Source organism: Leucoraja erinacea, chromosome 1 (assembly GCF_028641065.1).
Source record: "Leucoraja erinacea ecotype New England chromosome 1, Leri_hhj_1, whole genome shotgun sequence".
In the NCBI taxonomy this organism is placed as follows: Eukaryota; Metazoa; Chordata; class Chondrichthyes; order Rajiformes; family Rajidae; genus Leucoraja; species Leucoraja erinaceus.
This window is the reverse complement of record NC_073377.1, coordinates 49,605,923-49,619,483: the sequence shown is the minus strand read 5'-3', so window position 1 is coordinate 49,619,483 and position 13,561 is coordinate 49,605,923. Positions and strand designations below refer to the sequence as shown.

Below are 13,561 nucleotides of genomic sequence, written 5' to 3'. Positions count from 1 at the left end.
GTCCACCTAATGTTGTATTTGAATATAAATAAGAACTTGTGTCAAGATCTAGTGCCAATTTCGGATGTGCCTTAAATCCACATCATGTTTGCTTGTAGATGATGTGAGGAATCCCATAATTTAACCTCACAAGATCAGGGCAGTTGTGTCCTGTTTCCCAGCGACTATTTATTCCTTAAATAACAAAATTAAAATAGTATTATGTTGCTGTTTATGGTAGCTTGCTTTGTGTTTTGCATTTTAGATGTGCTTCCTTGTCCTATGCTGAAATGCTAAATCCATGTGTGCCCTATTACTGAGAACATCGATTTACATCTTCATCATAACTGTATTTACATTTGCCTCAATGCATTAGCCCTAACACTATGCCCTCCGTAATGTTTGGGACAAAGACCCATCATTTATTTATTTGCCTCTGTACTCCACAATTTGAGATTTGTAATAGAAAAAATCACACGTGGTTAAAGTGCACATTGTCAGATTTTGATAAAGGCCATTTTTATACATTTTGGTTTCACCATGCAGACATTACAGCTGTGTTTATATATGTACCCCCATCTCAGGGCACCATAATGTTTGGAACACATGGCTTCACGGGTGTTTGTGATTGCTCGGGTGTGTTTAATTACCTCAATGCAGGTTTAAGAGAACTCTCAGCACCTAGTCTTTCCTCCATTCTTTCCATCACCTTTGGAAACTTGTATTGGTGTTTCTCAACATGAGGACCAAAGTTGTGCCAATGAAAGTCAAAGAAGCCATTATGAGAATGAGAAACAAGAATAAAAGTGTTAGAGACATCGGCCAAACCTAAGGCTTACCAAAATAAACTGTTTGGGACATCATTAAGAAGAAGGAGAGCACTGGTGAATTTACTAATCGCAAAGGGACTGGTAGGCCAAGGAAGACCTCCACAGCTGATGACAGAATTCTCTCTAAATAAAGAACAAAACCCAAACACCTATCTGACAGATCAGAAACGCTCTTCAGGAGTCAGGTGTGGATTTGTCAATGACCACTGTTCGCAGAAGACTTCATGAACAGAAATACAGAGGCTACATTGCAAGATGCAAACCACTGGTTAGCTGCAAAAATACGATGGCTGGGTTACAGTTTGCCAAGAAGTACTTAAAAGAACAACCACAGTTCTGGAAAAAGGTCTTGTGGACAGATGAGATGAAGATTAACTTGTATCAGAGTGATGGCAAGAGCAAAGTATGGAGGAGAGAAGGATCTGCCCAAGATCCAAAGGATACCAACCAATCTGTGAAACACGGTGGTGGAGGTGTAATGGCCTGGGCATGTATGGCTGCTGAAGGTACTTATCTTCATTGATGATGCAACTGCTGATGGTAGTAGCATAATGAATTCTGAAGTGTATAAGCACATCCTATCTGCTCAAATTCAAACTAATGCCTCAAAACACATTGGCTGGCGGTTCATTCTACAGCAAGACAATGATCCCAAACATACTGCTAAAGCAACAAAGGAGTTTTTCAAAGCTAAAAAAATGTCAATTTTTGTGGCCAAGTCAATCACCTGATCTGAACCCAATTGAGCATGCCTTTTAAATGTTGAAGGAGACAAGCCCCCAAAACGAGCATAAGCTAGAGATGGCTGCAATACAGGCCTGGCGGAGCATCACCAAAGAAGACACCCAGCAACTGCTCATGAATCGCATACATGCAATGCATATGCAACAAAATACTAAACATGACTACTTTCATTTACATGACATTGCTGTCTCCCAAACATTATGGTGCCCTGAAATGGGGGGGGGGGGGGAGATAACGGGGACTATGTATAAACTCTGCTGTAATTTGTGAAACATGGTGAAACCAAAATGTATAAAAATGGACTTTATTAAAATCTGACAATGTGCACTTCAACCAGATGTGTTTTTTTTAATCTATAACACAAATCAAATTGTGGCATACAGAGGCAAATAAATAAATGAAGGGTCTTTGTCCCAAACATTATAGAGTCACTGAAGCTGTACTTCGGTTGATGAATAATGATCTACTTTGATTATCCTGTGGCATCCTATTTTTTTGCTCCCCAGAATCAATGGCTGGTCATGGCCGTCCAAAGGGGGGGGGGGGGGGGGGGGGGGCTGGGTGCGCTGGGTGCGACCGGACCCCCCTTTTTTTCCCTTAAGAAAAAAAGTCACCCAAAAAAAATCAAAAAGAAAAATCGATTTATTAAAAAAACAAAAAATAAATAAAAGTTTCCACTTTGGAAACGGCCAGTTCTCTGTTCTCTCGTCCCCGGGCGGGAGTGGCTGAATCTGAACCCAACGGCTGTAACCCCAACACCAGTCGCCGCTGCGGCGGAGCCCGCTCCCCTCGCCTCCCCCTGCCGCCGGGGCCCAAGCCATCTTCTCCCCCCCCACACCACCCGCTGGGCCCACACCACCCCCGCTGGGCCCACGCCACCCCCGCTGGGTCCACGCCACCCTCGCTGACCCCCGCTGGGCACACGCCACCCCCGCTGGGCCCACGCTACCCACGCTGGGCCCAGCTGGGCACACACCACCCCCACTGGGCCTGCGCCACCTTCATCTTCGCCCCCCCCCCCCCGCAAGAAAGAGGGGGGATGTGAGAGGGGGGGAGGGGGAGACAGAGAGGGGAAGGGAGAGGAGAGAGATGGGGAGGGGAGAGGGAAAGGGGAATTATCTTGAGTGAGATTGCAAAATTAAGGTAGGTTTTAGAGCTATTATATTTTCTCCTCCATATGAATAATATTAAACAATATCAAATAATATCAAACAATTGGAACTGCTTTCTTTTCCTTGATAACAATACTGAAAAAATGAATTCCATAGTTTGTGACATAAATGCACATTTTAATGGGATCATTATATACAGATGTAACATTTCCATTTTGAGATCGGGGGGAGTGCTGGGGGCAAATATGCGTCAAGCCGATAGTTGATGAAGAGTTAAAAGATAGCCTAATCGATAAAGCGCTGAGAAGAGGAATCAGAGCTGCCAAGGAAAGATACTCTGAGAAGTTGAGGAGCAAGTTCTCAGCTAGTGATTCTTCTTCAGTTTCGAAGGGCATGTAAGAAATCGCCAGCTATAAGAGGAAAGCCCCCCGCTCTTTGGACAATCGTCAGCTGACGAACAACCTGAATGAGTTTTACTGCAGGCTTGAAAATCAGAAACGTAACCCTGAAACCCCCTCCCCAACAAACACAGCCAGACCCCGGTCTGCAAAGAATGGACCAGGCATCCTCTACTTCCCATTCGCCACTTCACACCTACTTAAGGCAAGACTCCAATATGAAAAGAGTGGAACCTTTCCCACTCCACCCAACCACTTCACACCCACTCACAGCCTGACCTTAGTCTGCAAAGACTGGGCCCTTCTACACCCACCCCACTCCATTCACCACTCCACTCCAATCACCACTTCACACCTTATGTGCACCTCCACAGACACCTCTGTCAAGCTTCTCAAGTTTGCAGATGACACAACCCTGATTGGACTGATCCAGGATGGGGATCTCTGTACTCTTTTCAGTTTGACATCTTTCCTATAACATGGTGCCCAGAACTGAACACAATATTCTAAATGCGGTCTCACCAACGTCTTATACAACTGCAACATGACCTCCCAACTTCTATGCTCAATACTCTGACTGATGAGGGCCAAAGTGCCAAAATACTTTTTGACCACCTGATATACCTGCGACACGACCTTCAAGGAACCATGCAACCATCAACCATTCCTCTGCCCATCTGGCTAATTGATCCAGATCCTGCTGCAATCTTTCACAACCATTTTGACTATCTGCAAAACCACTCACTTCTGTATCATCAGCAAACTTGCTAATCTTGCCCTGTTCTGTGACGTTTCAGAGTGCTGGAGTAACTCAGCGGGTCGGGTGAGTATAGAAGTTGGGAGGTCATTTTGCAGTTGTATAAGAAGTTGGTGAGGCCGCATTCAGAGTATTGTGTTCAGTTTTGGGCACCATGTTATAGGAAAGATGTCATCAAACTGGAAAGGGTACAGTGAAGATTTATGAGGATGTTGCCAGGACTAGAGAGCCAGAGCTATAGGGAGAGGTTGAGTAGGCTGGGACTCTATTTCATGGAGCACAGGAGGCTGATGGATGATCTAATAGAGGTGTATAAAATCATGATTTGAATAGATATGGTTGAGTCTTTTGCCCAGAGTAAATGAATTGAGGAGCAGAGGACATAAGTTTAAGGTGAAGGGCAAAAGATTTAATAGGAATCTGAGGGGTATGTTTTTCACACAAAGGGTGGTAGGTGTATGGAACAAGCTGCCAGAGGAGGTAGTTGTGGCAGGGACTATCGCAACATTTAAGAAACAGTTAGACAGGTACATGGATAGGACAGGTTCGGAGGGATATGGATCAAACGTGGGCAGGTGGGACTAGTGCAGATGGGTCATGCTGGGCCGAAGGGCCTGTTTCCACACTGTATCACCCTATGACTATCTTTCCCTCTCAAACCCATTCTCCCGCCTTCTCCCCATTACCTCCGACACCCCTATCAATCAAGAATCTATCAATCTCCTCCTGAGAAATGTCCATTGACTTGACCTCCACAGCTGTCTGTGGCAATGAATTCCACAGTTCACCACCCTCTGACTTAAGAAATTTCTGCTCACCTCCTTCCTAAAGGAATGTCTTTTAATTCTGAGCCTGTGGCCACTGGTCCTAGACTCTCCCACTAGTGGAACCATCCTCTCCAAATCCATTCCAGGTTTTTAACCAGGCTGGGACAGACGGCAACAGCTTCACACCATTTCCCAAAGCTTGTGTCCTGTCCTGCATCACCCAAGGCAGCAGAGACATTATAGGAGAGGGCAAGCACTGTAACAAAGTAGCTCACGATGGTTTGCGTAACATTCAGGAATGTCTATGCATGGCACATCATGAATATTACTGAAGAACGGTCTTGACCCGAACTATAATCTATACTTTTTCTCCAGAGATGCTGCCTGACCCACTCAGTTACTCCAGCACTCTGTGATATGTCACCTATCCATGTTCTCCAGAGATGCTGCCTGACTCTCGGAGTTACTCCAGCATTCTGTGAAACGTCGCCTATTCATATTCTCCGCAGATGCTGCCTGACCCGCAGTGTTACTCCAGCACTTTGTGACTATTTTCCCTTCACCCATCTGCCCAAGCCCACTCTCCCCCTCCTTTCCTATGTCCCTTTCTACCCATAAACCTCTCTCTGCCTTTACATTTCACTCCTCTTTCAAATCAGCTCTACTTATCTACATGCATTTTTCTTCTTCACTTTTTAGTCATAGAATGATGCAGTGTGGAAACAGGCCCTTCAGCCAAACTTGCCCACACGGACCGACATGTCCCATCTACACTAGTCCCACTCACACGCGTTTGGCCCATATCCATCTAAATCTGTCCTATCCGTGTACGTGTCCAAATGTCTCTTAAACATTAGGATAGTCCCAGCCTTAACTACCTCCTCTGGCAGCTCGTTACATACACCCAGCACCCTTTGTGTGAAAAAGCTACCTCAGATTCCTGTTAATTTCTGAAATATTGGTCATAAATTTGGTGCAAAAATGCTCCAAAACAAGGCTCAGAATGCATCAGAGAGCATCTAAAACCCCTGAGCTTCCAGGGCCCTTAAGCGGGCCCTGGACCCCGGCATCGAGTGACTTCACGCTTCACGCTCGTGATGTGTGCAGTGCACACATTATTTCACATTACGTTTTTTGTAATCCTGTCATGTCACCCCCCTTTTTAAAAAAGCTTCGTACGGGCCTGCTGATCATATCCTAACTTATTAGAGAGTGGAATTGAGGTACTGCAGATGCTTGTTTACACAGAAAGACACAAAGTGCTGGAGTAACTCAGCAGGCAGCATCTTTGGAGAACATGGATAGGTGACAATTTGACAGGACCCTTCAGTGTGAAGAAGGGTTCCAAAATGTGTTTGCTTATTTATGTTCTCCTGAAATGCTGCCTGACCCACTGAGTTACTTAAGAACTTTGTGTCTTCCTAACTCTTATTCTTCTGTTTTCTCAGTCCCAGTGCTTATTGACAACATCAAACGGCATATCAACATTTGTTTCTTTTAAGATTGTGATCCGAAAACTGTTTATACAAAATACACATGTACAAAGTGAACTGAGTTTATAAAAACCCACCGCCCAATTTTGGTGTTTGATAAATTGAAGCTTTGTTTTTGTTTCAGAATTTAGAATATCTTTCCCACACCTGACTGGAGTCCTTGCACTTGCTTTCTTCATTCATAATTGTGCCATCACCCTTCTAAAGAATAACCAACATCAAGAAAATAATGTAAGTTTTAACCACAGGAAAAGCTTCAGCTGATGCTATGCATTTTATCACTCAAATTGGCCGTTAATTAGATCAATTCCATTCTGATTTATTTATTTAATTCTTTACTTCGAGCAGAATAAAAGAATAAAAAGCAAGTGTGAAACAGCATACAAAAAACAAAACAAGAATATTTATGTGTCATAAACAATATCTATAAATAAATGAAATCATATGTGTCCGAAAAGGAGCAGGAAGAAGCCAAAGCTTATTAATTCCCACCCCTTATTCAACTGCTTATAATTATCTTAAACAAATATAGCAGCTTGGGAGCAAGAAGGTTATTTTTCATTTTGAACCATCTCTGACTAAATGGAAATGGCATTATTCTTGCGTTTTGGCCACTTGCTGTGGGCTGAAGGAAAGGAAAATGTATCATGTGCTCAGTTTTTCATGTTGTCTTTAGAGCCTGGCAATTCCTTTACATTATGTCCTTGCAGCTTTTGTCAAGGCACACATCACAGTTGTTCCACAGGGCACAAAGCTAGAAAAGAGGTGGCACTGGGGCAAAGCCTGACAAATGATACGTGGATAAAGGTGAGGCGGGTGATTGGCAGACGAGTGCATTAAACTAGACTCCATCTACACTTAAAGTGCAAATGGAGTCAATGGAAGGGAGGTTGGTTCGTGTGATAGTTTGCACTACGTCCGCCGTTCTCTGCCATTTCTTGCAGTGTCGGATGGGACTGTTGCTAAACCATGCTCTGAGGCATCCCGATAAAATGCTTTCTACAGTGCATCTGTAGATGTTGTTGTGTTCGGATATGCCGACCTTCATAAGCCTTAATTTCTGCAATTTCTTCCTGTTGTGGGCAGATCTAAAGGTAATGCTACTATAGTGATGGGGTATTTCAATATGCAGGTAGACTGGGAAAATCAGGTTGGTTCAGTATCCCAAGAAAGAGAGTTTGTAGAATGCCTCTGAGATGGTTTCTTAGCAGCTTGTAATGGAGCCGACCAGAGAAAAGGCAATTCTGGATTTAGTGTTATCCAATGAACCAGATATGATAAGAGAACTCGATGTAAAGGAACCGATTGGAGGTAGTGATCATAATATGATTAATTTTAATCTGCAATTTGAGAAGGAGAAGGTTAAATCGGAAGTTTCAGTGATGCAGTTGAACAAAGGGGACTATGAAGGCATAAGAGGGGAGCTGGCCAAGGTAGCCTGGAAAGGGATCCTAGCAGGAATGACGGTGGAACAGCAATGGCAGGAATTTCTGGGCATAATCCGGAAGACGCAGGATCATTCCAAAAAGGAAGAAAGATTCTAAGGGGAGTAGGAAGCAACTGTGGCTGACAAGAGAAGTTAGGGATAGAATAAAACAAAAAGAAAAGATGTATAACACAGCAAAGAGTAACCAGAAGCCAGAGGATTGGGAAACTTTCATAGGACAACAGAAGGAAACAAAACGGGCATACGGTCTGAAAAGATGAAGTACGAAGGGAAGCTGGCCAGGAATATAAAGAAGGCTAAAAGCTTCTTTAGATATGTTAAGGGAAAGAGAGTAGCAAAGTCAAATGTGGGTCCCTTGAAGGCAGTCACGGGTGAAATTATTATGGGCAACAAGGAAATGGCAGAAGAGTTGAATAGGTACTTCAGATCTGTCTTCACTAAGGAAGACACAAACAATCTCCCATATGTACTGGAGGGCAGAGGATCTAAGGGGGTAGAGGAACTGAAAGAAAATTTAATTAGGCGAGAAATAGTATTGGGTAGGCTAATTGGACTGAAGGATGATAAATCCCCTGGGCCTGATGGTCTGCATCCCAGGGTCCTCAGGGAAGTGGCTCTAGAAATAGTGGACGCATTGGTGATAATTTTCCAATGTTCAATAGATTCAGGATCAGTTCCTGTGGATTGGAGGGTAGCTAATGTTATCCCACTTTTCAAGAAAGGAGCGAGAGAGAAAACGGGGAATTACAGACCAGTTAGCCTGACTTCGGTGGTGGGAAAGATGCTGGAGTCAATTATTAAAGAGGTAATAATGGGGCATTTGGACAGCAGTAAAAGGATTAGTCTAAGTCAACATTGATTTATGAAAGGGAAATCATGCTTGACTAATCTTCTGGAATTTTTTGAGGATGTGACAAGTAAAATGGATGAAGGAGTGCCAGTGGATGTAGTGTATCTAGACTTTCAGAAAGCCAAGTTCCTGCACGGGAGACTGGTGACTAAAATTAGAGCACATGGTATTGGGGTTAGGGTGTTGACCTGGCTAGAAAATTGGTTGGCAGACCGGAAGCAAAGAGTAGGAGTGAACAGGTCCTTTTCAGAATGGCAGGCAGTGGCGAGTGGAGTGCCGCAAGGCTCGGTGTTGGGGCCGTAACTGTTTACCGTATATATTAATGATTTGGAAGTGTGAATTAGGAGCGACACTAGCAATTTTGCGGATGACACAAAGCTGGGTGGCAGTGTGAACTTGAAGAGGATGTTAGGAGGTTGCAGGGTGACCTGGACAGGTTGAGTGAGTGGGCAGATGCGTGGCAGATGCCGTATAATATAGATAAATGTGAGGTTATCCACTTTGGCAGCAGGCAGTGAAGAAAGCTAATGGAATATTGGCCTTCATAACAAGAGGATTTCAGTATAGGAGTAAAGAGGTTCTTCTGCAGTTGTATAGGGCTCTGGTGAGACCACATCTAGAGTATTGTGTACAGTTTTGGTCTCCTAATTTGAGGAAGGACATCCTTGTGATTGAGGCAATGCAGCGTAGGTTCACGAGATTGATCCTTGGGATGGCGGGACTGTCATATGAGGAAAGATTGAAAAGACTAGGCTTGTATTCACTAGAGTTTAGAAGGATGAGGGGGTATCTTATAGAAACGTATAAAAGGACTGGACAAGCTAGATGCAGGAAAAATGTTCCCAATGTTGGGCGAGTCCAGAACCATGGGCCACAGTCTTAGAATAAAGGGGAGGTCATTTAAGACTGAGGTGAGAAAAAACTTTTTCACCCAGAGAGTTGTGAATTTATGGAATTCCCTGTCACGGAGGGTAGTGGAGGCCAAGTCACTGGATGGATTTAAGAGAGAGTTAGATAGAGCTCTAGGCGCTAGTGGAGTCGAGGAATATGGAGAGAAGGCAGGCACGGGTTATTGATAGGGGACGATCAGCCATGATCACAATGATTGGCGGTGTTGGCTCGAAGGGCCGAATGGCCTCCTGCACCTATTTTCTATGTTTCTGTTGCTAAACAAGCTGTAGTGAATCCGATGGGATGATTTCTATGGTGCATCTATAGAACATAAAACAGTACAGCATAGGAACAGGTTCTTCAGCCCATTATGTCATGTTTCGGGTCGGGTCCCTTCAGTCTTATGAAGAATCCTGGCCCAAAATGTCAACTATCCATTTTCTCCAGAGATGCAGCTGATCAGTTGTGTTACTCCAATGTTTTGTGTTTAATTTCAAATTTAAGCTGCTTGCATAGCTTTCCTTAACGATTGGGGGGGGTTCCACCATCGAGTCGGGTAGTTGTCACTGCTAAATACAAGCATGATTACTTTTATAGAACGTAAACGCACAGATTTGCCTGATCAGCTTTGGGAGGCAGGTTTTTACCATCTAGCTTTTTTCCACTTTTGTCTCACTAGAATTAGTCTAAACTGCTGAATATAGTGCTGAGGACACTTGAGTGGATTTCCCTGTTTTTACTATAAGGATGTTTTTTAAAGAGATAATGATTTTCTGTTTTCATTGACTTTACCCATTGTATTGTTTTCCCTTTTCCTTTGAGTCTTCATCCTGGTAAATTTCCAATAACTGTTAATATTGCCTTCTGACCAGCTTACAATTATAATTTTTTTTTGTCCACCGTTTATGCTTGGACATGTCATGTTTATGTTGTACCAGTCCATGTAAAAGTGGAGAAAGCATAGTTGTGTAACCTTGAGATGAATCATTGGCGCAATGTTCTTGTGTCCCACTACCAACAGTGTTACATTACTTGATCATGTTCTGTTTTAGATTGGGTGGAAGTATGACGTTTTGTTCTGCATGCATGTAATACTTGATGGGTCTATTTATTGCAAAGAATTGGAGGTTATATGCTTTTTTGAAAAATTAGGTATGCCAGATATATGGATTTTTTTAAATTGAAACTTCTTCCCAAATTAATTTTCTTGGAATTGAATATCCAATCCTTTATGGAAACTGGTGAAGTCCCAAATTTAATATGAATAGAATGGAACAGTGCAGCACAGGAACGGGCCCTTCGGCCCACAATGTTTGTGCCGAGCATGATGCCTAGCTTCCACAAAACAAATTTTCTGACATGATGGACGAGCTTTCCTCTTATTTCAACAAAGGCAAACTTTGATGGAAGCAGAAAGAGGATGAAGCATGCTCTCTAAAGTTATGCTAATTTAAAAAAAACAAATGGAACATCTGTGATTTGTATTTGCAAATTTGATTTTAATTTCTCTAAATTGGATTGGGTGACAGTTTTCCTTTTTTTGACAAAACTGATTTATAATTTATTTTCTCTTTAGATTCGAGATCTTTCCATTGCTTATCTACTTGTGGGATTAACCTATCTATATGTTGCAGTGATGACATTTGCTGCATTTCCCTCACCAGAATTACCCAAAGATTGTATTGAACCGGTATGTAATTGAACTGCCATAATGTAAAGGAAGAGTTACTGGAAAAAAGTGTAAATGCTGATTTTTATTTTTGTAAATTTATTGTCCTGGTAAAAATCATCATTAGCAGTTTGAAGATGAAGTATCAAAGTTGCAATTTGTGCTTTTATTTGAAAAGACCAACTCTCCGGAAGGTTAACTCTTGAGGGGAAAAAATATTGTTGATTGAAAGAGGCCAGAGAGAGGATGAGGAAGAACAATTAACCTCAGCAAGAGAATGTTGACACAAGGAACAGTAGATGCTGGAATCTTGAGTGTAAAACAACATGCTGGATAACTCGGCATGTCGGGCAGCATCGGTGGAGGGAATGTATAGTATGATTTGACTGGATATCATGCAGTCTTTCACTGTATTTTGGAGCATAGAAGATCAGGTATAATCTGTGGGAGAATAAAAATAATGTTCAGGCCAATGATCTTTCATCTGAACATACTTCTGTCTGCTGACATTTATGCCCAACAAAATTCTCAGAACCTTAACTGAAGATGTCAGTGATCTATCTGGCCGTGGTAGGATAAAGATTGTAAAATGACTTACTGCGCACACACACACAAGTCTTTTACTGTAACTATTTATTAGGTAACTGTTTATCACTATGCTGTAGCTGTCCGTGGTCATCACTGGAGCTAGAGAGCGAGCTAGAGGTGGGGACACTACAATTATACTAGAGACAATGGGGAGTGGTTAGTAATACGGGAGGTCACTATGGTTAAAGGAACATGCACTGATCTACAAAGATGATGCGGCAATTGTTTTGAGATTGGCGAGCTAGATATCGAGCAAAGATTAAACATGAGCTCCCTGATTTTATAATTCCAACTGATCATGTCATGTAACTCCTTTTCTAGTGCTGGACTGGAGCCTCATTGTGCTTAAATGTTTGCCTTAAATACAAGCAAACTTGATACAAGCTTTCTTCATCTTTTCCAGAACTTTTTGGACAATCTATCAAGCAATGATATCACAGCCTTCATTTCCCGAGTTTTCCTGCTGTTTCAGATGACCACTGTTTATCCATTGTTGGGCTACCTCATCAGAGTACAATTACTGGGTCATTTGTTTGGAAAAGTGTATCCCAGGTTTGAATTGATTTACTATTTTTTGGCCAGTGAGTTTTGCTTTCCACTAATTTTTGTGGTTGGGCATTGGAAGGTTTTTTTTGGTAGTTAACTGTAACCTGATAAGATGATATTTTGGTTGTTTGTTTCAAGTCAAACAGCACGGAAGCAGTTCCCATCGGCCCAGCTTGCCCATGTTGATTAAGATGCCCCATCTACAATAGTCCCATCTGCCTGCGTTTGGCCCATATCCCTCTAAACCATTCCATGTATCTATCCAAGTGTCTTGAATGTTATTGTACCTGCCTCAACTTTCTCCTTTGGCAGCTCGTCCAATATACCCACCACTGTGTGGAAAAGGTTGCCCCTCGGGTTCCTGGTAAATCTTTCCTCTCTCACCTTAAACCTAAGTCCTTTTGTTCATGATTCCTCAATTCTGGGTCAAAGATCCTATCTATTCCCCTCATAGATAATAGGTGCAGGAGTAGGCCATTCAGCCCTTCGAGACAGCAACGCCATTCTTATACACCTCTATAAGATGACTCCTCGGCTTCCTGCACAACAAGGAATAGTTCAAGCCTAACCAGCCTTTCCCTATAGCTCAGGTATTCAAGTCTTGGTCACATTCTCAAATTTCATCTGTACTCTTTGCAGCTTAAAACAATCTTGACATCCTTGCATTCCTTTCCACCTACACTTCATGCTGCCTCTGCAAAGCCACCAGCATAATAAGGGACCAGTCTCACCTTGGTCACTTCCTCTTCTTTCCTTTACCATCGGGCAAGAGGTACAGAAGTTTGAAAACGCATACCTCCAGATTTAGGGACAGTTTCTTCCCAGTTATCAGAAAACTGAACCGTCCTACCACCAATAAGAGAGGGATCCTGACCTCATTAGAGACCTTTGAACTACCTTTAAACCAACTTTACTGGGCTTTATCTTCCACTAAAGCTATTCCCTTTACTCTGTACATGTACACTGTGGACAGCTGATTGTATCATATGTAGTCCTTTTGCAGGCTAGATAGTGCACAACCAAAAAAAACTCTTGATTTTTGGTACCTTCCCTCACAGTGGAAAGTGTTGATTCTGCTGTTGGGGGGACGTTCATGTTGAATGCTATAGTGTATTGTGTCTTTTTTATCTTTTTTATTTTATACGGATGTATGGTAATCTAATTTTTTTTTTCTCTGTAAAGCACTTTGGCTTCAACGTGATTTGATTTTAAAGTGCTATATAAATAAAAATTACTTACTTCTGTAAAGCACCTTTAGAATAAGGGGCAGGCCATTTAGGACTGAGATGAGGAATAACTTTTTCACCCAGAGAGTTGTGAATCTGTGGAATTCTCTGCCACAGAACACAGAAGGCAGTGGAGGCCAATTCACTGGATATATTCAAGAGAGATATAGCTCTTAGGGCTAACGGAATCAAGGGAAATGGGGAAAAATCAGGAACTGATTCTGGATGATCAGCCATGATAATATTGAATGGCAGTGTTGGCTT

At 42.5% G+C, this 13,561-nt stretch overlaps 1 protein-coding gene across 4 annotated transcripts in view; it reads left to right on the top strand.

Annotated features, from left to right (window-relative positions):
• The window catches only part of slc38a9 (solute carrier family 38 member 9), a 55,081-nt gene that overhangs the window by 30,394 nt on the left and 11,126 nt on the right, over nt 1-13,561 (top strand). For all 4 annotated transcript variants that reach the window (XM_055634402.1, XM_055634409.1, XM_055634429.1 and 1 more), the window contains exons 11-13: nt 6,205-6,311; nt 10,845-10,958; nt 11,929-12,077. In XM_055634402.1, coding sequence (XP_055490377.1) covers nt 6,205-6,311; nt 10,845-10,958; nt 11,929-12,077 — 370 coding nt within the window. The remainder of the gene's footprint in view (nt 1-6,204; nt 6,312-10,844; nt 10,959-11,928; nt 12,078-13,561) is intronic.